The sequence below is a fragment of the Coprinopsis cinerea genome, assembly GCF_000182895.1.
Source record: "Coprinopsis cinerea okayama7#130 chromosome 2 map unlocalized cont3.2, whole genome shotgun sequence".
In the NCBI taxonomy this organism is placed as follows: domain Eukaryota; kingdom Fungi; phylum Basidiomycota; class Agaricomycetes; order Agaricales; family Psathyrellaceae; genus Coprinopsis; species Coprinopsis cinerea.
The window spans coordinates 3,713,959-3,737,133 of NW_003307543.1; the positions used below are offsets into that span (position 1 = coordinate 3,713,959).

At 50.8% G+C, this 23,175-nt stretch overlaps 6 protein-coding genes and 2 non-coding genes across 8 annotated transcripts; 4 read left to right on the forward strand and 4 right to left on the reverse strand.

Annotated features, from left to right (window-relative positions):
- Window positions 1–323: 323 nt before the first annotated feature.
- On the reverse strand, window positions 324–3,301 carry CC1G_04949 (hypothetical protein; the record flags this gene model as incomplete). Its single annotated transcript, XM_001841053.2, has 12 exons — window positions 324–492; window positions 658–774; window positions 1,064–1,149; window positions 1,266–1,708; window positions 1,791–1,854; window positions 1,918–2,067; window positions 2,122–2,456; window positions 2,510–2,549; window positions 2,635–2,843; window positions 2,905–2,978; window positions 3,034–3,109; window positions 3,169–3,301. The coding sequence occupies 12 exons, from the start codon at window positions 3,299–3,301 to the stop codon at window positions 324–326; spliced, it is 1,896 nt and encodes a 631-aa protein (XP_001841105.2).
- A 398-nt stretch (window positions 3,302–3,699) lies between these two features.
- Window positions 3,700–4,438, forward strand: CC1G_04950 (hypothetical protein; the record flags this gene model as incomplete). Its single annotated transcript, XM_001841054.1, has 3 exons — window positions 3,700–3,740; window positions 3,794–4,024; window positions 4,084–4,438. The coding sequence occupies 3 exons, from the start codon at window positions 3,700–3,702 to the stop codon at window positions 4,436–4,438; spliced, it is 627 nt and encodes a 208-aa protein (XP_001841106.1).
- A 414-nt stretch (window positions 4,439–4,852) lies between these two features.
- CC1G_20047 lies at window positions 4,853–4,942 on the reverse strand. The gene has a single exon. It is a non-coding gene; the product is annotated as a tRNA-Glu (tRNA).
- A 1,789-nt stretch (window positions 4,943–6,731) lies between these two features.
- Window positions 6,732–6,804, forward strand: CC1G_20048. The gene has a single exon. It is a non-coding gene; the product is annotated as a tRNA-Arg (tRNA).
- An 854-nt stretch (window positions 6,805–7,658) lies between these two features.
- On the forward strand, window positions 7,659–8,217 carry CC1G_14052 (hypothetical protein; the record flags this gene model as incomplete). The annotated part of the gene is made up of 3 exons (XM_002911968.1): window positions 7,659–7,764; window positions 7,874–7,912; window positions 8,198–8,217. 3 exons carry the CDS (start codon window positions 7,659–7,661, stop codon window positions 8,215–8,217), a joined length of 165 nt encoding a protein of 54 aa, XP_002912014.1.
- A 356-nt stretch (window positions 8,218–8,573) lies between these two features.
- CC1G_14053 (hypothetical protein) lies at window positions 8,574–9,164 on the reverse strand (the record flags this gene model as incomplete). The annotated part of the gene is made up of 2 exons (XM_002911969.1): window positions 8,574–8,759; window positions 9,021–9,164. 2 exons carry the CDS (start codon window positions 9,162–9,164, stop codon window positions 8,574–8,576), a joined length of 330 nt encoding a protein of 109 aa, XP_002912015.1.
- Window positions 9,165–17,658: 8,494 nt separating this feature from the next.
- CC1G_04951 (hypothetical protein) lies at window positions 17,659–19,205 on the forward strand. Its single transcript, XM_001841055.2, has one exon. The coding sequence runs from the start codon at window positions 17,747–17,749 to the stop codon at window positions 18,773–18,775; it is 1,029 nt and encodes a 342-aa protein (XP_001841107.2). The 5' UTR covers window positions 17,659–17,746; the 3' UTR covers window positions 18,776–19,205.
- A 383-nt stretch (window positions 19,206–19,588) lies between these two features.
- CC1G_14054 (hypothetical protein) lies at window positions 19,589–20,126 on the reverse strand (the record flags this gene model as incomplete). Its single annotated transcript, XM_002911970.1, has 2 exons — window positions 19,589–19,761; window positions 19,814–20,126. 2 exons carry the CDS (start codon window positions 20,124–20,126, stop codon window positions 19,589–19,591), a joined length of 486 nt encoding a protein of 161 aa, XP_002912016.1.
- Between the last annotated feature and the right edge of the window lie 3,049 nt (window positions 20,127–23,175).

The following is a 23,175-nucleotide window of genomic DNA, read 5'->3' on the forward strand; positions in this document are numbered from 1 at the left end:
AGAGGGAACGGATTTTGGGGGTCCCGAGGCGCTAGACTAGGACTGTAGTCTGTCAATTTGAATGTAAGACTGAGTTGGATACATCGTCCATGGAAGGAAGATTCAAAAGCTATAGTAGACCAACTTACTAGGACTACACCAACGCGCACGCTATTAGCACGAGCGCTTAGATTTGATTTCGAACCACTCGAGAGGTGATGTTGAAAATTCAGTAGTGCGTCCATATGAATAACGACGAATAGCACAAGTTGGTTACTAGAAAACAACACGACATATAGTACATACAACAAATCAACAGCCGCAATAGATCACTCATTCCTACCCTATAAATGTCCGTTCCCGCTCGCGCTCCCACTCACGTTCGCACTCCCACTCGAGCCAGCACCCCCATCCTGCGACGTACCACTACCACCAGACCCACGCTCCTCCCCTTCCGAAACCATAGCCTCCCGTTCAGCCATCTTCCGACGACGTATAACAGAGAAGATCAGTCTACATAGACGAGAACGGTCAGAGTTGGGTCAGACGAGAAAATAGTTCAGACGAGAAAACAGGAGCATATAGCTCAGACAAGAAGATAGAAGCGTAGAGTCCAGACGAGAAAGGCAAGCACCCCATACTTCAGCCAGAAGTACCAATCAAAAAACCATCACGTACACAGGACTCATCAAAACAACCCCACACCCAACAACATTCGCAACACTCGTTCCAAACGCTGAAGCAAGGACGACAAGGATCGTAAAGGTGATCCCGGTGACGAGGATCTGGAGTGCACTACAATGGCGAGGAGTAAGGGGGTTAGTCATGGTTATCTCGTGAGGGGTGGAAGTGGGAGGGGTAGAAGAGACCAGTGGAGGGAGGAATAGGGGAATGGTCGAGCGGAAGGAGGCATGGACGAACAGAAGGGGGGAGTGGACGAGCAAAGGAGGTACGAGAAAAGGGAAGAAAGGGAGAGGAGCGAGCAGGAGTGGGTGGAACGGACGACCGAAAACGAAAGAACAAATGGCGGGGAAAGAAGGAATGGACGAACGAATAAACAGAAATGGAAAAACCGAGTACGCACTCTGAAGCAGCAACAATCTGCACGTTCCTTGACTGCGGTACGACTTCAAGGAAGTAGGTGAGGACTGGTACGGAGGTTGAATATGTCTAAAGGTAACACGATGCGTCCATCAGTATAGGCGCGCGGTGTAACAAAAACAAAAAAAAGGTCATGGTGCAGCGAAAGCTGGAGAATAACGACCATAAGAGAAATAACCACGCACCCCAAGTCCAACCAGAAACAAACACCCCATGACTAACCACTTATTCACGTTCAGCCCAACACCTCCACCTTCACCTTCCTCTTGCATGAACAACACCCAATTGAAGATGATACCCCTCAGCCCAAACCCATTCACCCCAACTTCATTCATCCCGAAAGGTATCAAGGCCCATTCAAGCGGTGCCAACGCCCACCCAACACCAGTACCCCTCCCACCACCACCCATCGCAAAATTCAACACAAACCCGACCAATACGAGAGGTGGAGCGATGAGGAATGCGCCCGGGAGAGAGACGAAGAATCGTTTGTCGGGGCGGTCGAAGCTTGATTCAAAGTTCAAGGTGCGTGGGTGGGAGGTGCCATGGTGGGAGGAGGTACGAAGGAGGTCTTGTATGCGTCGGATGAGGATATAGTCGGTCGCGAAACCTGCGAGGAGGGCGCCGACTGTGAACGCGACGAGGGCGACAGAAAGGCATCACAGAGAACTGTGAGTTGCGGGACGAGGATGAGGAGTAAGGGAACGTACGACCCAACCCGAGTGCGAGCGAAGGGAAGTACCATCTGTAGACCAGTTTATCTGCGTGCTTTGGCTGCTCGATACAGGACCGTCAGTTAAAACCTATCTTTAAGCTGTCGATAAGAATAAGGCGCACCCAGCTATATGAGGAAACCTCCATCCAAAGTACTATAACCCCACACCCATCCAAATTCCAATCAGCATTTCCGATTACTGCAGTGCGAGTGAGAGTAGGACGGGACGTACGACACGTAGCGGAGTAGATGGGAGCACCACTAGCGAATGACTATCACCTCCCTCAACATGCCATCTAAACAAGCAAGGAGTGGGAGGTACGCACCAGAGGAAGAACATCCTTCAGATGTAACAACCCATACGGCGAGAAGGGATTCAAAATCCCCCGGTGTGGTCGTTCGAGTCGTTCTTCCAGTCGCGACTCGTCCTCCGAGATACCACCCATTCGTTCAGGTCTCGAGTCTTCATGTAACCCTTCTACGAGCGAGTCCTCTGAGAATCCTTCGATGTTGAGACATAGAGGTGCCGGACGCGAGAGGGAGGTGGATTGGCGGAGGGTTAACCAGAGGACGGAGGAGGCGATGGCGAGGAGGGCTTGGGTGAGCCGCCACGAGTCGTAAGTGGATACGGAGAGGTGGGGAGCGAGGTGCTTCATCAGGTCTGCGTATCCAGGGTTATCAGCTGCGCTGTAATGTCGTGAATGCAGGGCGTACGAGATAGGTGAGGCGCAGCTACGCCTCCCAACATCGATACCTGTCCAAAAACAACGATCAACAAGCATGAGCTTTCCACAACACCATACCGGGATTCATGAAGACAGGCAACTTTGAACACTCACAAATATAAACCCGCCGATAGCCCTGCCCCTCTGTTCACGTCTGAAGGTGTCGCCCAGAATCCCGATCCCGACAGACCAAGTGGGGGTCGTGCCGAGTGTTTGGAAGATGCGTCCGAGGAGGAGCCAGGTGATGTTTTGAGAGGTTGAGACTAGGAGGGAACCGAGGATGATGGATGAAGTCGTCCAGAGGAGGACTTTGCGTTTGCCATCTGCGATACCGAGATACGAGAGTTGAGTAGAATCAGTAATGCACGACAGGAGGCAACGTACGGATCGTGGAATAGATGGACGCGAGGAGGACGCCGACTGTAGCTGATAGTAAAAGAGAGAAATCTCGTAGGAAACTGTTCGATGACTCAGTTCGTTGTAAGAGAATGACGAAGAGAATGTGTAAAGCACCTCTCTACCATGGATGGTCCGCCTAGGATCAAGAGCATGGATCGCCAATCGATATAGTATATCCAGAACGTCGAGACTGCCCCAAGTTCGTGTTTTAGTGCTTTGCATGAACGGGATTTGGAGGGTTAGACGCACCAGATAGGAACCCAGCACCCGCTACCACACCGAATACCCGCCATTTCTCCCCCCTGAGTCGCGTCGCCGTACCCGCTTGAGCCTCATATCGGGATCCGTTCAGCAAGGGTGTTTCCTCGTTCGCGATTAGCATCGTCCTTCTAGTCGTTGTTCTCCGAGGTGATGGAGAGTGGAAGAAGACATGGTGATGGCGTCGGTGGCTGTTCGGATTCCCTCACTCTGAATCCGTAAAAGCACCCTCGCCCTCGCCCTCGCTCTAACCCTAACCCTCCCCCCGACTCCTGACTTGGTGCGTACCATAATGCCGGGTTGCTAACAGGATTGGGATAAGAGTTTAACTTCCTCCGACGACTACGAACGTTTCTTCGTCCGAGGGAGGATTAGGAGGGGCTCCGTGCCTTTTCTCTCTTTCTCGCGTTCTTTTTTGCGCGAATGCTGACGCGCCCACGCCTCCCTCCGCAGCCCTAACAAGAACCCTATCCTCACCTCCCTCCAACTACCGTCTGTACAAGCTAAACGACCTGACTGAAAATGTCCAAAAGCCGATCCTTGTACGTCAGGTACCAGGCCGAGTAAGTCCAGTCCTGCCCGCTCGCCTGACGTTCTGCCAGCTAACATTGAACAGGTGTGAACAGGCATTCCCTGCCACTATCGAGTTCAAAGACCAACCCGATATGTTCGCGCTTCCCGTGGAAAACCTCCGCATTCCAGGAGGTCCAACAATCCCTCCTCCACTGTACTTCGCCGGATTCGCTGTCTCTGGCACTTGGCTCGTCCAGTGGAGCCGCCGCCAGGGGCTTGCGATGGATGGAATTACGAGGTGTGCCACTCCCAGATGGCGAGAGAAAGGCTCTATGTGAGTTCAGACTGAACATTCTCCTGTGTATCTGCCCTCCCTGACCCACCCTCATTCAGAGAACCTTTCATCACTCCCCGCCTTTTCGACTGGCCAACAGGCGACTTTGTGATTTACTTCACCACGGGGAACGGAGATCCGCGTGAACTGAAGGTCTTCCATGAGAACAGGGACGCCATCCTCGATCGCTATCTATCCCTCATGAAGTTTCCGCTGCGCGAGAGGAAGATCATCAAGACGAAACTGTTCAAGTGGTATAGGTTGTTGTCGACCGAGCTGCCAGAGCGCCCGAAGCGTTTGCCGAACCGCATGTGTTTGCAGTTCACATACTTGTCTCTCCGCGACTACGACTCCGAGGCTGAGGCCGACACTGAAGCGCCCAAGGAGCGTCAGACGCCGGGCCCAGTGGCGTAGCAGAGCGTCACGCGTCCAGGGGGCGTAGTTCGATATCCTATTTGTATTTCTACGTTGCCAACCATTCATGGAACTCGAGTATAAGTCAAGCAAGGAAACCGCCGGCTGGGGTAACGATGATAAAGCCCCTATCACTGAATTAACTGAATGGAAGCAAGCAACGAAGCGTACGTATACCGTACCGACATTCCGACTATATTCCCAAGGCCCACGCACACATCCTCCCACCTCATTCCCAGATCCGTCCAACGTCGCGCATCGAGGAAACCGTCGAGTCGATTCCAAAAACCGAGCAACATTGAGAGAGTTCGAGTGAAATTCTACTTACACATACGATGTCCAAGAAATGAAGTTTCTCTCCCCATGAATTACACAAACCGACAAAAAAAACACACAATTATATTGCAGCCTCTATTCGGATACGGGGAATCGAACCCCGAGCTGCTGCGGACAGACTCCCGATGAGATGAGAGGCAGCAATGTTAGCCGCTACACCATATCCGATTGGAGGATTGGAGCGTTGCTGGACATCAATTGAGACCAGGGAATAGAATAAGATGAGACGGGGGAATGGATTAAGATGAGAGACTGGCCTAGGGATTAGACGCTCGAACTCGGTCTTTGCAAGTTGGTTTTTCTTGTGACTGCCATACTTGCTTACGAGAGGAGTACTTGCCAACAAACGGGCGAGGAGTAGAATGGGGTCAATCTAATCTCGAAGGGACCTAAGCGCCGTCTTCAAAGTAATCTTCAAGTTGCCCCCTTGTGAGCACTGAGATGTCCACGCTGTGTAGACTCTCATCTCTACTGACTAAGTTCGTCTCTATTGCCCACTCACTCGCATTCGCACATCATGATCTTACAATGTGACGAAGATCTGCAACGCATCCTCCGAATGTAAATATAAGGAGGCTGAGAACCACAATCTCCATGTCCAGATGACAAGAACCACATCCGAGTCGCGGTCTTCCAATGCAGAAAAGTTAATAACCCACCCTCGGAGGACATACATCCGACTCACCCTCTCCCTTCTCAATTAGCACTTTTACCCCGCCCCACACAAAACTTCAACTTACTTGGTCGCACTGTGCGAAACGCACGAATTCACCATCGTAACAAACGAAGCCATTAGTGGTACTCAATTCTGCGGAATAGCGAGTTTGCGGAATAGCAAAAGCCTGGTTCACATGGTACCCTGATGCCCAGTCCCGGTGGCTGTTACTGGCTAGTAGCGGAGACTGAACTCGGCGTTGCCGGCATTGCGCTGATGGCTCGTAGATTAGATATGCACCGTATATCGTTTCTACCAGAACACTAGCAGTACTCTTTTTCGTATCCCTATGCTATATTAATGGCCAGAAGGCGACGTTGGGATGTACGACCATCCACTGAACCGACCAGAACACAGCGCGGAAAGCCCAAACTCACTCCTCTGGAGTATTTTGCGTGCATTCTGCTTTACGACGCTCAAGACGACGATGAACGGCTCACTGCTCTCCTTATCGCAAAAATCGCGAGAAGGAGGAGGAAAGAAGATGCATGCAGAATAAAAAAGCGCGAGTGTGGGCGAGTTTGTCGGCCGCGTCGGCATCAACAGTATTGGGTCTCCGCAAACTCAGACCCTTGGCATCATTGTACCGCATGGTTCTTCCCAGGTTTCGCTATTCCGCAAACTCGCTATTCCGCAGAATTGAGTACCACTATTGTCATTGCTTCTATTCAATTTCGCTGCAGGAAGAAGCGGGAACACATACATAGCTCCACTCCACGGAGATGACAATAGAACATTAATATCGAATGGACTCCCCAGGAAGCGCGAAAGAATGGCTGTGAACTGTCAAAAATACCATCCCTGAGTTGCTCTACTGGTATAGTAGGGAGCCGACAGGAACTCCACGGATGGTGACGGATCACTGCAGACACCGGCCCCGATCTCTAGTCCTCCAAGGGTATAAACGACGTGGAAGAGTTGCTTGGGGTCCGATGAAATTTCCAAGCCTGGGTAATGAGGAGAATGGAAGGGGGAAGGATAGTAAGCACCAACCTTGATCCCCATGACCAACGAAAACGAGAGCTTGTTTTCGTTCAACTTGAGCAACGCGATTCCCAATCAAAATCTACAGATCCCTTCTCTCTAAAATCATTCGTTCTCGGCTTTTGGAACTGCCCTCCAATATAGTATACCTGGTATACCCCTCAATTTGAACCCATGTTCAGCCATGGTTGAACGAGGGTGAATGTATGAACTTAGTACCAGCGTCGGAGGCTCGTTCGCAAGCCAAGACCCAGCAACGCCCTCGTTGTCTAATGGTTATGACGTCAGACTTCTAATCTGGAGGTTGCGAGTTCGAGTCTCGCCGGGGGTACTTGGAAACAAGGCGGGGCGTTATTCTGTTCTTTTTTACTTACGACCTTTTGGCTGGATGGATTGGCGACCGTCTGGAACGTATGTACTTGTTTTAGGGTCAGATTCTCACTGACAGTTGGACCCAAGCGTCTGAATGACGCCGACCCGCTCCGTCAACCCGACGAGGTCTGATACACGTGTAGGGAACAATCCCTGAATCTCCGGCCCTTCGCTCCTGCGACGTGCGCTGCCTCCCCCTGACGAGCGGGGTCTAGTCTAGCGTGTATTCCCATGTACATACATAATTCAATTCGAAAACGTGAATCTGGCGCAAAGCATACTTACAGAGCCACAAGCGCTTTTGGTTAGCCTGATCCCTTGATCGCGTAGGGGTTATGTATTGAGTACAACTCACGCTTGAATATAGACTTCCAAACAGATTTCATACAGTACTACACCAACATGGCATAGATCATTGTAAGGGCGTATGGTGTAGATATCATATATTCCGCTCAGATGACCTTGAAATCGTGATTCGTAGTGGTCGTTCAAGCCGAACGATCCTACAGATTTACATATAAGTACACACGCTACTTTTGTACTCAGTGGGAATGACGACGAGCTCGGAGCACCTCGCATCTCCCTGAGACCCTGACGAAACCAATTGCAAGCGAGATTTGTATATACGAGATCTTAAATGGGACCAAGTTCACTGAAGTTATTGGTTGCTGCTCGGCAACGTTCAAGGGACCGTCGTCCCGTTTGGAAAGTCGGAAACCGGAAATTGGATTCACGGGAGAGGTTTAAGAGTTTAGGGTAAGTATCTGTAATCTATTGGAAGGGCTGAGTTTTAGGAAAGGCGGGAACGAGGGTATGGAGGGTGATCACGGGTTCCTTTCGCTCCCTACAATTGCACCGCTAGTAGATGATGAGGAGTCTGAGAGGGTGGATGAAATTCTAAATTGGGATGTCGGCGGAGGTGAGAGTCGCAGTACAAGGTTCGCGCTCGCACATTACAATTTACACCGTCGAAGAGGCTTTTCTGATTGTGGGTTAGAACCTTACAATGTCTTTCTTTTGTCGTATAGATGAGCTTCTGTCGTTGCTCCAAGTCCCCGAGCACCACGGTACGAAGAGCGCCCGACGAAACAATCTATTTAAAGGCGACCACGACAGTAGCCCATTATCCCTGTATTGTTCTCCAGCCTCCATTCTTTGTCGCTGGGATTCTGATAGGTTGTTCATGAGGAACGGAAGGTTAAGGGCGATGGGACCGGAAGCGGTGGCGGCGGAAGAACGTGGAGATGCCGTACTACTACCCACTGTTATGTCGGAGATGGATGTACATAGCGCATTAGCATCGTTTGTTAGCTCTACCACGCCTGGACTTACCTCTTGGCCGACCACATCAGAACAACCCCAGGAGAAGTGACAGCTAGTCCGAGGGGTACAAGGATCGATCTCACGTTCTATCTTCACAGCGTTGGTGCAAGGGTGTTGCTCCTATGTCGACACATTGGGATAGAAAAGTCATAAAATGAGGTTTGTGACAGCAATTTGAACGACTGCGGTCACGCACCTGAACCACAGACGAGAATTTGTCAGCTATGACGGGCGCTTAAATCGCGCACCCCGTGGCCTAACCGAAAACGTGATATCCAGGCGTTGGTAGGCTTCAACCTACCCGATCAAGGTCCCTAGGTGGTGGAACGCAGGAGAAAGAAGCATTTCATTGCGGTAGTTTGGAACGCCTGTATTCCTCGTTCGACAAGCTGCCGGTCCATGCGCTCAATGTCGAATGAGTTGTCGATCGCATCGTGCGAGGAGGCCATCCCCATCTCCAACTAGCTTCTCAAAAACGGTGAGAGTCTGGCAAGCAGGAAGGGACAGGTCTCCTCCACCTAGCTGCCGGGACCGTTCGCGCGATGTTGATTGAGATCCGGAGACACGAGATGAGCGAAGGCTTGGAGCGGTCTGATTAGAGATTTGTAGAACATCAGTTTAATTTGGATAAGATAGCTCACACATGGACCATCCACTATAGTGATTGATACACCATTGCATACGTCAGTGCTCATCTGACCCCCGACCCATCGTTGTTTGTTTAGCGCCCGTGGGCGATCACTCGGCGATGATTTCAAGGGAAACGACTCAGGTTCCCAAGGCCTAGGCCCGCTCCATGGCCAAGCCGTTGAGAGGAAATGAGATTTTTTCTGGTCACAGGGGCTCACCTACTCGATTGACCCAAACGTCTGTCCGTAGTTCATAATTCCTGAGCTCCACTCTCGGCGGTCCAGGACCCCTTGTACCCTCCACACCTCTCGTCGTCGGGTATCCCTGCCGCTCTTCGGGCTTGGGTCTCTCGTCATCCTCCGCCATCTAGCACGAGCAACCTGGGGAAACAGCGCGTGTTCAGAGAGCCACTCCTCACCTCGAGTTTCAGTCCAGTTTCAAAATCAAATTCCCAGCGAGCCTCGTGGATCAATCTCCCTCTCCGACATTTCAGCCTCGGCCCTTCAATTCAACAATCATACATCACCAAGCGGCCTCGCCAGGTTCATCTCTGTACAAGACAATGCTCATTCGTGCGTGATCATGCCACTTGAGAAGCAAGGCCGACTCGGAAAACGAGGCGTACCGCCGGGAAGAAGATTGATTTGAATGAAGTCCAATACGCTGATGTTCGATTTTTCTGACCTCGAGGCAGGTTGAGGCTTGTTTTTTTCTGATCCACGCGTTTAACATTGATCTACGGGTTTGGGAGATCGTGTGGTACCTTTGATGATTGATCTTGTGGCCCAGGTGGTCTGGGAAGATGACTTCGAAGGCGAAGCACAGTGGCGGTTAAGAGTTTCAGACGTGGGGTGTAGTAAAATTGTACAGAAGGTTGAATCCGGTTGACTTTCTTACGGTAGAACCGTTTCTCCCTTCATCGACATGAAAATGTAACAGTCTTAGATACGAACATATCGTGGATTCGCCACCCTCGGATAACGAACGTGATTGGTCAAATGTACCTTGAACCTTTCCCTGGCGTCATCTCTATGTCACTGCACATTTTACTCGCTCTTTTCAATGCACTTCACTTTATCACAATCACAACATGTCAATCACGGAGAAAAGGCTCGGGGGAGCCAGTACTTACAACTTGGTCGACGTGGTGGACCACAGAAATGGCAAATGAAGTCCGAGTCCGTAGTCGAGTGGCGTCGATTGTGGGTTTAGGTATGGAAATGGCTAAATCTCTAGGTACGACGAAGGGTGTGGGTACACGGTACCCAGATCAGAGGAAGATCTTTCTTGGGACACTGAAGTGAGCGAGATCTCCAGAGCAAGCGTCTATGCCTCTTCACAGGACTATCAGTTGCATACCTTTCAAGGGTAAGGACAGAGAGATTCTCCGAGGGATGACGCCTTCATTGGTCTAGCTCTGCCTCGTTCAGCCGAGGAGAAAGAGAGTCAAGAGAACCTTTCCTATTCAACGACTCTTCACAACCTCGGTCCGCTTTCATGGAAACTTATTTCGCATCACACACTCTGTCAATCTTTTATCTTATCACAGTTACATTGTTGAGAAAACAAGGCTCACGGTACGCTCTTTCCCTTCGCAGTATACCGTCGGAACAACTTCCATTTCCCCGTCACCTTCACCGCACCGAACGCATCTTTTTGAGTTAGGATAAGGTGTGAAAGGGATGGCCGGAATAGGGCAGAAAGGGAGCGCTTACTTTGTTTGTCAACCTCTCGCATCACGTTCGGTGCGGGATTTCCTGTTTGAGGTATGTCGGAAGTTCTTCTATTCCCGCATATGCACGTTTGCGCTCTTCCTTTATTCCAGCACACTTTCAGCTACTGAAACGGGTTAGAGGTTGAGAGCTGCCAATTCCGAGGTCCGTCCTAGTCGTCGAATGTCGTGAAGCATGCTCTGAGAGGAAGCAAAGCGTTATCATCCCCCAGCACCTGCTTGGTGATAAAGCAACAGGGAAAAGCCGTAAAATGTGATTAGAGCAAATATGACAGTTTCCTTCCCGAGGTGTCTCCGCGTTGGAGAGGCAATGTACCCTTGAACGTACGACATTGCTGTGTGCATGTACAGGCTATGCGGGAAGGATTGGGGTTAAATGCTCTCTCGACAGATATATGTTTCCTTATTCGAGGGTGTTGGAGGAGGTGCTGCATTCTTGGGAGATGTCAAAGTCAAGTTCTGGCGCCTCGACTCGTCTAGCCGAGAGAGGGCCTGAGCAACTTCGTGAAGGCTTGATGAAGAGCGAGCAGATTGCTACAGGATGGTCTTAACGACTTCTGACCTTCGACCGTTCACATACCAATCTGTACAGTTCTTAGATGGCTGTCGGTCGGTGGCCGGACAACGACGAACTAGGAACTCAATATATGGGGCGACGGCTTGTATCACAATAATTCGAAGTCGGCTACACACTATACACTTCATTTCATCAAGAGACTTACAACTTATAGTTCTTCGATGTATAGAAGAGGTGATGCCAACGTCAACTCTCGAACACCCTCGAAATACCTCGCTACCAGCACAGAAGGCTGGCCAGAGCGGCGAAGCACTTGGTCCTTAGGCGTGAGACTCGGAATTCTGTTTACGGTGAATGATTCGAAAGGGTTCGAAGCTTAAACGACAGTTTTGTCCCCTTTACTCTAAAAGAACGAAGTCTTCCGCGAACATTTGAGTCTGTGCGTGGGATCAGGGCTACAGGAAACGGGACTGGTACACTTACGACATCGGATGTGGACGAATTCGAGAGAGAGAGTTTGATGAATGGCGGTGGGGTGCTTCGATTGTGGATACGAGCTGCTTCCTGGCTTCTACATATGCGTGAAAGGTTCCTGGATCTGAGGCGCCCTTTGTCTGGTGGAATAGACTATGAATAGTGCTTGGGTCAAGTGGGCGGCTATGAGTCACTGTGGAGCCTCAGCGACTCTAGTCGTTTTGATATCCCTTACCCGACTCGAGTGCAGCTTATGGGGTGAAGCAGAGAGAAGCCGGTGGATGGAAGTTTGATCAGTACAGTTGAGCGAGATACGATAGGACTATCTAAGCACAGGCCGGGGCCACAGACTTCGGGATTTACAACGTGTAAAGCTTCTGGCTCACGACGTTTCCTTTGATAGACTCGGGGCTGTGCCATCATCGCTCGCGAATATGCCCCAGTCGTTGGAACATACCGCAACGCCGTTCTCGCAAGTTCTCTTTGGTTCAATAACTGCAGTGCTGCGATCCAACAACCGCACTACGTCTTACATTGAGTAAACCTTTGAATGGCCAGAATGACGAATCGACCTCGCAGCGATTGACTCGGAGGTTGGACTGTGACTGGGTGACTTGGAGGCCGATGTTGATTGGCAGACAGACGGAATGTGGATGCTTGTGTGTCAGAGCACGTCGTAGGAGATGGAGATACAGTATTATGAATAGCCCAGCGGAAGGCTCACCCTCGCCATTATGTTATCTCCGTCATCCGAGTCCACTACCCTCTTCGACTCCAACCTCCAACATTCTCCACGCTATTCACCTGTTTATTCCCCGAAGGGACAGCTGCGCTTTTGGAGTTAAGAGAAGAGCACACCGCATAAGGAAAATACGCCAACTAAGTAATTCAAAATGCCAATGGAGTCGCCACTGCCAACAGTAAGTGCCCGAGCTCATTGAACCTTCCACTCCACAAGTTCGTTCATTACCGTGTTAACCCCACAAGTTCGGAGCCTTCGCGAATTAGGACAATTCTAAAGTAAAACTTGTCGCACTTATAATGCACCTATTCTGTGGTGTCTACCAGGAATACCTCTGCTCCACAATGTAGATCGGTCCAGTGTGCTCCGCCAGAAGGAGTCCACTGCGCACCGCGTCCAGGAACACGGTGATCTGAGGAATAAGCGCCCACCTTCCGGATTGGGTGACTTTGAACAGATGTCATGACATGGTCGTTCCAGTCCATGCGAATTACCGATGGAAGAGTCGGTGATATGCTGAATGATAGGTACGTACAAAGTAGTTCGTGCCTCAAGTGAGATGGTACGTTGAAGAGGAATCATAGATACGTCGAAGGTGATTGAAGTTAGTCCAGGTTAGTGCACCGCCCAGAGGCTGTACGGAGGTGGACTGTGAATGTTGAGGTATGAGCGGGAATGATGATGATGCGTCGGGACTCGGCTATATCCAGGGCGTGACATAGAGAGCGTATGGTCCGTATGGAGAACGTTCAGAAGTTTACTTGCACACTAGCCTCCTCGCACTAACGTACGCGTAGTCTAGCCAGGTTGAGGCGGTGGCGCGCCCTTGTCAATTTACAACAAGTATGTCAACCGAATCTGTACAGATTGAAGGACTCACTGGGAATTTGAATCCAACATGTCGGTGCAACCGGTCGACGTGCGTCCCCGCCTCTTGTCGGCGTCCGAGTCTGCGTTGTCTTCGCGATCAGATTCATGGCTTCACCGCCTCTGAGGTATTTCGAGTAATGTTACACTTAGGGGAACTTCTTGTCGGGATGTGACTGTAGGTGTAACCGGTGTTGCACAGGATTCGGGTGGTACTAGCCCCCTCGGCGGATCCACAGTCTAGTCGTAGTAGTAGTAGAAGTGCGCCGTAGGCTGAGGATTAGGGTCCGAGATTGGGCGGAATCGCCTACTCCTCCCCCGTTTCTCAGAGAGGGTTGGAAAACGCCTCGATATATGGTAGAACGCAAGTAACTTGACTGGGGGAAAGTTATGGACAGTTGACAGTTCCATTCCAAAGGACGAGACTCACCAAGAAGCTAAACTAAATGGATTCATTGCGACGTTCTGACAATCCAGAAGGATCGAGCGCTCAAGAACCCGAGGACATTGAGCGTTCAAAGTTCTATCAGCTATGGGCGCTACAAACCCAACACGAAGACCGTAGAGTCGTGTCCGAGTACACGCCTTGCTGTACCAGCCTCGATCAGGCTTCTAGAATCTATATGATAAGCGCTCATACTATTAGTCGATCAATCGTGGAAAGGGGTTTGTAGAAGCGCTCATCTGTTCTCGACGTTCCGGAGAGATTGCCTCGAGATCGCTCCTCGCTGTCAGAGTACTCTCGTATCGAGAATCCACATTGTTCTCTGTGGAATTGATGCAGCTATGTATGCCACGCTTTGGTTTTCGGTAGATTTCTATTCTCTAGGAAGAGTGTAGCGCAGTCATATATATGGGCTCGGAGGCCTGTCGATCGACCACTCAACAGTCCCGAGGACACCACCAGTTGGACTGAGATACCTTCGACGGATCACTGGAGAACACTACATCGAGCGCCCGAGGATCCCGTGCCCATGGGCGCTTCAAATCGACTCGCAATCGATACCTGTATGAAATCACATCCGAGTATCACGATACCAGCCTCGATCAACCCTTCCATCAAGCGCCCACGAACAGAGAGTGATCAAACGAATAAAGTCAACTTGGTCCTTGGGCGCTTGTCCCTATACTCGTAGAAGGGGTGATTAGAGAGTGATAGATGTCCGAGTATCACCGTACCAGCTTCTCTGTCCTATCAGTCTCCTCGAGGGAGATTAAGCGCTCCCTAGCTAGACCAGCGCTCGGGATCTAACTTGGAAAAGGGCCACGAGGCGGCAACTAATGCCTTTCACGAAGGTGATTGACCACGGACGGTAGATGTGCGCGTCGGGGGTAGATGTTGACTTGGGTAGATTAGATTAAGGAGTGCATACTTGGTGGACATTGACGACAAAAGCCTCCTTATGTATTTGTATGTAGACGGAGTAAAGGACTGGGGGGTTACATTTGAAGTTTTGTAGATACAGACTCCGGTACATAGAATACCGTAATCGCGACCAGTAAGTTCTTATGTAGTAACAACCTTCTGAACAAAAACGAGCCTTTCGGCGGTTTTAAGGATCAGTAACAACGAGTCAGCGACGGGGCATATGTATGTATGGACGGTATGTGGTAAGTGAAATTTTTTGGTTCCTTTATAGCGGCTTTTGAGAATACAAAAGAGGATTTACTTACATATCATCGCATGTGGCAGTCGAATGGGAGAAGATATCGAGTCTTCAGAATCAAAGCAACGAGGGGTTCGTAACATGTTCGGAGTGCGGACTCACGATCAGAAAACACGAAAATGTCTATGTATGTGGCGAATGATACAAGTATATTGTTACTGCAGAAAACCTGATGATAATGGCGTATGTGGCGAAGGGGCGTGAAATGATCGTCAGATGGGTCTGGGGAAGCGAGGGAAAGAGAGCAGACACGAGGTTGAGCGGGAGCGAACGTTGCGAGGGTGGGATCAGAAAACGCAAGACGAGATCAATACATACTTTCTTAGAGAGACGAATGCGGCAGAGAAATCAACTCGCTCGGGAGAGCGAAGAGGAGAGGGACGTTGGTTTTAGTCTCTCAGCAACGACGACTGGCATCTCTTTCGAGCGTAAGAGCTGGTCAGTTGTCGCTGAGACACGCACCTAACCTTCAAACGTGAATCGGACTCAGTCGTTAGCCATCACACAACTTACTTTCCTCGTTAGAGCAGAACATCTGCATCAAGCCGTAGCCTTTTCGACCATGCAGGACTCCATCAGACTTTCGACCCTTTTCGAGTGCAATACAATTTTACAAAAGGTCTGCTGACCTCCCTCTGACTCTATCCAGTCTTAACTCCGTTAGGTGATGTATGTACGACCGTAGGATGCCGTGTCGTTTAGTTCCGCACTTACTCTCCGTCGCTCGCGCTCTGGTCGAGTCGAGTTAGAGACGCGAAGCTCGAGCGGGTCAAGACCGAATTCGACCTGCATACATACTTAGACTCTGTACGTGAGATCAGCGCTCAAGTGACCTTCTATGTATTCCATTAAATTTGAAAATTGAAAGTGGGGTATCAGAAGCAAAGAAACTATAGACGACGTTCAATACAGTAACACTTTCGATTGACTCTACCTTTCTCGATTCGTTCACATTGACAATGGTGGGGTCAGAGGTCAGAGGTCAGCGGTCTGACCACTGAGTGCGATTGAGTTTGGTCCATCACGAGTATAACTGTGAGCTTGAGTGTAAAGGTTTACGTTCGGTCAGGTGTGCATAGATTATGCGTAGTCAAGAAGTGGGCATTGGGCGTTGGTGTGATGACCGTTGCTTATGATCTCATAGGTCATGATAGTTATACGAGGTCCGCAGAGGATGGAATAGATGGAATAACGAGAGTGCACTGCGCCGCCGCCGCTGCCAGACTCGAGACCGACAAACGAGAGATAATGGAATGGAGCGTCATCGAAGTGATACTGGGGGGGGGGGGGGGGGGGGGGTTCCGTCCGTAGCTGCGAAATTAGAATCGAAGGAAAATTGTTTGAGTAAGAGCAGCGTCAAGACCCGCAGGCGATGCACAGTTTGAATCCGACCCTCCGTCCTGCTCCTCATACACAGTCATTGCGCACAGGCGACAGGCTGAGGGAATGCGATGCGCGAGTGACCCGACCCGTTCTCCCCGACGGCTCACGGCGCTGCATAAATCCGACCGATGAACGACGTCAGCGTTCTCTCGAAAAGGCAATGTTTGATCTAGGCCAAGGCCCAAATCTGAAGTTGAAGTCACGTTTTCGCCTTCCTCATTAAGCGCCTGATGATTGATGATGATGTTTGGCTTGCCGGATTGGGTGGACCCAGTTGACTCTGCTTCCAAACTAGGCGCTCTGATCACGGTTCTCCTGCCCAATTGGGTGTAAGGTCATGGTTTGACTTCTTAATTGGGTGTAAGATCAGAGGGCTTCAGAGTTCTCCACCCCCCCAATAAGGCGATGAGTCGGTTATTTGATTATGCTCCGGTCGGCGCCTGCAGAGCGGCGCAAAACTTGGAAATGGTGTTGCGGATTTGGAGCCGTTACAGTTTTAAGACGACAGGTGGCTGGACGACGACAAGTACATAGACAAGTGGCTCGAGGACAAGTGGAAGGACGATAGGTGGAATAACGATAAGTGGAAATGGAAGGTGGGTGATGGCCATCCATCAGCGTCGTCAATGGGTTCTTCCGAGCAGACTGAATTGCTCGAGATGCTTCGAGAGAGGGAGGAAGGTGTCACGAAGGCGGTGGGCGTTACAGTGTCACAAATGCAATGTAAGGACTTTGTAGGCAAGTAAGGACATAGTGTCGAGTTTGTAGGGAAGGAAGAAGGGACATTGAGTCAAGAGGGAATGGATCAAGAAGCGAAGTAGTGATCAATGTGCATTTGTTTCGACGCCGTACGTCCGCCGTATGAAACCTTGGTTGTCGGGGTGGCTTTACGTGAAGGGATTCCGGTTTCGCAACAATAGGAAGCAGGCTCGATAACGACGACGACGAGCACTGGACGACGACCAAGCCGAACGTCGAGCGTCGAAGCGAAGCCTGTACGTACGTACATGCGCTACGCCAACAAGAAAAAGCGAAGTACAAGGCGTGGCTCGTACGAAAAAGCAAATGTCTTTGAATTGATTATTGTTCCTCTTCCTTAACGAGCGACTCGATTGTTGGGGTGGTGGTGGGGAGTGATGGAGACCTGTGGAACTTGGGAACAACAAGGAAGGAAGGAGGACCACGTGTTGGGAGGAGAGCTGGCGCCAAGGGTGCGGTGCATTTTGGGCCACAGGATGCCGGATGGGGCAGGTGGCGAGACCCTTTGGTTCCCTTTCCAGGCAACCTTGATGGAATTTATCGAAAATTCCTGTGGAAGTTCCCACGTAAGAAGCCGCATCTGCATTTCCGCTCTGGACCCTGACGAGGAGAGATCTCAGATCCGAGGCGAGTTATCGTAGGGTTGAGGTTCCTTATAAGGATCGCCCGAGTTTGCGTGTGGTTCCATCTCTCGTCTCGCTCTCCCCCTCCCTCCTCCCTTCAACTCAAGGCAATCCATCGACAATCCCAACGCTCGTCTCCATCCTCAATTTATTGACTATTGTAATTTACTAATAACGAAGAAACATGGCCGCCGTCGCTGTCTCCGCCGCCTCCCCCGCCCACCACTATATCCGCACAATCCACACCTCTTTCACCGTTGCCCACCCCAACCCATGGGCTGCCCGCTCCTCCGCTGCACACTCCTCGCCCCTCCTCTCCTCGAACCACGCCAACCTCCCGCTGTACGCCAGCCAGCCCCTCGGCGCCGCCGGCCACCACGTGCAGCATCAACAGCCCCTGAAGTACAACCACCAGCCTCCGTCATCGACCTCTCCGAGCCCACCAGCGTGCGGCCGTCGACGAGCGTATGCGTTCCGAGCGCCGAGCGTCACCGCCCCCACCCCGCGCAAGTCGTACAAGTTTGACCCCTTTGCGGACGAGCCGACCACACCCGTCCCCACGCTCTCGACGCTCGCTTCGTTGAGCGTCCCTCCGACGCCCAAGCTTGCACCCGCCGCTCTCCCCCAGCGACGTGCCACTTCACCTGGGCTGTATAACCACCAGTTGCACCAGCAACAAAGGAGGAGTGTTGGAGGAGGGTATGTTGCGCCTGCGCCTCGACGACAGGGTCTGGATAACGGGAATGGTGACATCTGGCGTGGGTTCCCCTCGCCTATCCCCAGGACTAGAACGCTGTCTTACGAGATCGAGGAGTACGACTACGAGATACCGTCCTCGTCGTCTCCGTCGTTGCGGACGACGCCTCTCACTCCCAAGCCTACCACCCCCGTTCGTGCCTCTCCAGCACCAACGACGACAGCGCGCCGAAGCCCGTCCCCACCTTCGACGCTCAACCCCGCCTCCCCCGTTTTCACCCCCAGTCGACCTCTGGCTCGTACGCCCTCCCCGCCGACGCCTGCTCCCCCTGTGACGTACGCCTCGACGAAAGCGGGTATGCTCAACGATAAGGATGCCAAGGCCCGGTTGGTCGCTGGTATCCTATTGAACCGCGTCCATGTTAGCAAGCCTATGCGACGCCGCCCCGTTTTGGGATCAGAGAAGAGGCCGTATGTCCCGAGTGGGTTGAGCAATGTTATTGCGTGTGCGGCTTAGATTTCCCTCTTTCCCTGACACCCTCTCCCCGACTCCCCCCTTCCCCACCTCGACGCTTCAAAATCGACTCGACGCCGACCCTATGTTTCTCATCCAAGATTTTGTTTTTCAAGTTTCCGTTAATCGCGACGACTATTATGACGACCTCGCATCTCTCTTCTCTTCTCATGGATCTCGCTCATCATCCATCATCATCCGCACGTTCAGTTCAGCCTACACCCCACACGCAACCATCCCTCAAAAAATGCTTCGGCGTTTTGATTATTCTGTATCAATTCACTCGTTCGGATTTTTTTTCTTTTCTTTCTGACTGACTGTTTGGTGTACCATACTCCCTTTTCTTTCCTCGTTCGCTTTCACTCCCCCTTTTTTTTCCTCGTCTTTTCGGTCCCCTGGAGTTTTGAACAACTTGGTCCGTGACGCTTGTAACAAAAATTCTTCCCCCTTGTACCAACACCATCATCTCATCGTCCATCCCGCACGCACTCTCGTTTTATTTCTCTTTCTTTTCTTTCACTGCATCTTTCCTACTAACTAAACCAACACCTCAACCTATCATCGACGCAATTATCTTATTACAACTGCATTGTTTTCCTCCTCCCTTTTCTCTGTTGCTTTTTTATTATCTCGCTCATCCATACAGAAATATCTTTACACACATGCTTTCCCTTTTTGCCGAGGTATTGAAATCATCGTTTCTTAATTCACTGTAGTTTTGTTATTTTTGAATACCCCCGTCCTGTGTACTTTTTGGTGTTATAATAGAATTTCACTCGAACTCTCTCTCTGTGTCTGGGTTTCTCGAGGGGCTACTTACGTTGTGAGTTGGTATTGAGAGCGTCGGTTGCGGGAGGTACCAGTAGACCTAGAATCGACTCGACGGTTGCCTCGATGCGCGACGGTGGACGGATCTGGGAATGAGGTGGGAGGATGGGTGCGTGCCTTGGGAATATAGTCGGAATGTCGGTACGGTATACGCTTCGGTGCTTGCTTCCATTCAGTCAATTCAGTTGTTCCGTCATCCCCTTGAGAGCGAACGGTGAGAAGCGGTGACTGAGGGCGGATTCAGCGGAGCTTCGATGGCGGGTGGGGAGGGGAGGGAGGTAGAGCGAGACGTGCTCGAGAGTGATCGGGCGTTGTTGTTGTCGACGTCGAGGTGGTGTTGAGATGGTGTCGAAGTGTGTTGAAGTTGGGTAATGGGGTGATGTCCGGTGTTCAATTGCAAGTTGGCTGAGGTGACAGCGAGAACTGTATTGGCTGGGGTGATATCGCATTGTATTGGTAGGACATCTCGAAGTGTATTGGGTTGATTCGATGGAGGGATGTACATATTGGCGTTGACAGCTGACATGGGACGTTAACGTTTGGGCGCCCGGGGTGGTGGTGGTGGTGAGTCGTGAGGGACGTCGAGACTCGAGATTAGACGGTTCCAAAGATGGTTCTTGAAGTCCGTAAGTATGTGAGAGTCCGTAAGTAAGTATGTAAGGGATTCAGAGGTGTAAGGTCCTCGGCGTCTGTGGTTAGTTTAGAAACCTAGATTAGATTGGATGCGAGGAGAATAGAGAAGTCACGGTGTTACTTACCTCGTTCCTGGGTGTTATTAGACTGTCGTTGTAGTGGTCGAGGGTGAAAGCGAGCTCGTTCGATTGGAGGATTAGAGGGGTTCCAGACCTTCCAGCTTGAGGGAGTATAGAGAAGTAACGACGAGACGAGACGCAAGTTGATGGGACCCATCCACTCGAGTCAGCAGAGTCGACAGTTCAGCTTTCGATGGATAGGAATGGACAAGCATGTATAGCTTTCGCTGTGGTGCTTTGTGTTCTGGAGTTCAAGCTTCGAGGAGGTTGTAGTCGACTATCCAACGAGTCGATATTATGGTACTAACGACGACGCAAGGGGTGGGATCCTCCACTCCAGGATCCGACTCTTGCTTAGTCTTGCTCGATGCTGGCCGCTGCTTCGATAGATAGATAGGAAAGGTTGAATATAAGCCTTACACGGTAAGCCTTACATACTTCGTAATGTTCGAGCAGATTCTAGTCAGAGGTTATCCGGTGACGCACACCTCGCAGTTGTATGTGCTCATCTTTGAGGGCCGCACTATTGACTTAGCGCTCAAATGGAGAGATTGGTGATGAGATGGTAATTAGTTCTTGAAATAGATTGGAGTGGGCTTCGAATGGGTTGGAGAGGCTTCGAATAGATAATAGATTAGAGTGGAGACGCAGTGGGATGGGCGAAGATGGGGACCCTTGGTGACGACGAAGACGACTGTACAAACGATAAGTATGAATTGCGATTTAATGCCAGGACTGGGTGTGCGCTAATGCTCAGCGCGGTGTAGGCGTACTTGTGGACCCTGCCAATTGCAACGCGTACTGTATCGTAGACTCAGATGGGTAGACTCAGATGGACTTACCTTAAGATTCGAGAACGTATATGTGCGTAGACTGCAGGTGATTGATATGATGCATGAAACCGTCGCTCTTCTCCGTCAATGTGGACTCCGGTCTCTCTATTCTTGGAGAGAGACGGCGATTGGAAATTGGGATGTTATGTATATATAGTTTGCACTCCGGTTTACCGGGAAACGCAAATAAGGAAACGTGGCCGTCGAAGGTGGTGAGGCTGTGGAAAGAGACACAGAGCTCTCGGAGGGTGCGAGGCGGTGAATGTCTTGGTCGGCGCTGGGAAGCGACGATTTCACAGTCTCCTGTCTGCCTATACATGGCGACGAGGGACTATGGCGGTGTGTCCGACTTGGAATTGAATTAGGCGAAGTGTATAGGGGTACTTAGAGAAGTAACGAAGCTGCACTGCCCTGTGCTTCGTCGAACGGGTTGAGGTGTACTTGGGTATTGCTTTCAGTGATGGTGAGACGGGAAGGATCTGGGGGTTTGGCATGCGTAATAATCACAGTATGTAACAGTCTCGATTGGCCCTGTAATTAAGACGAGCGCGCGTTCTGGAGTGGAAAGAAAACAAGCGCTCGTTGGTGCGAATTTTGATGGCGATCAACTTTGACGCCTACTATCTGTCGCTGTTTTTCGTCCACCGTGGTAAGGATGGAATTCATCAAGGCTTTTGAAGACACGAGTTCCGCTCCGTGTGTTCTTGAAAGGGACTAGCATTCGGGGCTGTGGTCCAGAGGTCCGTGGATTCCTAGCCGGCTCTTAGAGTACTCGTATAATTTTGGACTTCACAGCATTGCCAGGGGGTTCTGTGGAGTTGATGTCGGGTCCGCCCGTTGCGCCTATGCTTGTTCCGTGGAAGTGGATCTTTGTGATTATACGTTCATTATTCCGAATCCCGAGGCTTCTCATGCTTTCTCAACGAAATGGAATGGAATTCAATTGATTTGAATTGAAGATTTTGTGCGTTCGTTAAGATGGTGGATTCGTTGGTTTCTCACAGTGCGGTGAAGTTGGGAGAGGATGTCACGATGGGGCGGGGTAAGATGTTATTTTGAATGGTTGGGGCGATGAGGAAGCGGGTCTTCCGAGGTGTGTTCTTAGATTCTGGATTGGACATCGGATCGTGTGGTTCTCATCTTCTGGATATTGGAGTGTATGCTTCTCATTTGCCCTGCATTGGAATATCTGTTAGTGATCATGACATTCGTGACATTGGAAGGTGTGCGGATACGAGTGGGAGCTAGAGTAGCACTCGGATGGTAAGTCGTAGGGTGTAGATCACTGAAGAACGTCGAAGACGGCGCTTAAGCCCTTCGCGATTAGATTAGTTGCCAACCACTAAATCCGGTCGATAACAATACAGCGATGGGCCATTCCTCACCTTTCATTTATCACCCCGCTACGCCACATCCTTTCGATCTGGAGCACGGAAGTTAGAGCTTCACGTTGTACTAGCGTGGTTCGTGTACCGCATTCAATGGGCGATCGTGGCGCGCATACGTTGGTACAACACTCGATCGAAATTTAAGGTTGGGTGAGGTGAATACAGCCTTCAATCGATCTACCCGGCCGTTTGGTTTTCGGTGGGTTCTTACTTTGGTCGGGGTAAGGCAATGGAAGGAAGGAAATTGGACTCCAGGGCTATGGCGCGCACAGCTGGAAGGTGATTCGAGATTCGCTCGAGCGTTATGGGATGCTTTTGGCTTTGGCGCTAACGGATGACTGGGTTTGATTCGTCCTGTTTTAGGTGAGAAAATGGATAGGAACTCGAGGGGCACCGAAGGATTGATCAATGGTTCTAGTGAGTATTGGAGTAGCCATTCAGGTCCGCCCATTCAGTGGGTCGTCGTGCTGGATGGTTTTGACTATGGCAAATAGCGCTACTACTTTGTTCCGCTCATTGAATAGTAGCTTCGTTTCCGAGAGCTGATTGATTTACCAAGGTACCTCCTACATTTGCTGCACTGGGAGTGATCCGTGGCCATT

What these genes read in the sequence shown, in the direction of transcription:
- CC1G_04951 (XM_001841055.2), top strand. Translation starts at nt 17,747, where the DNA reads ATGGCCGCCGTCGCTGTCTCCGCCGCCTCCCCCGCCCACCACTATATC.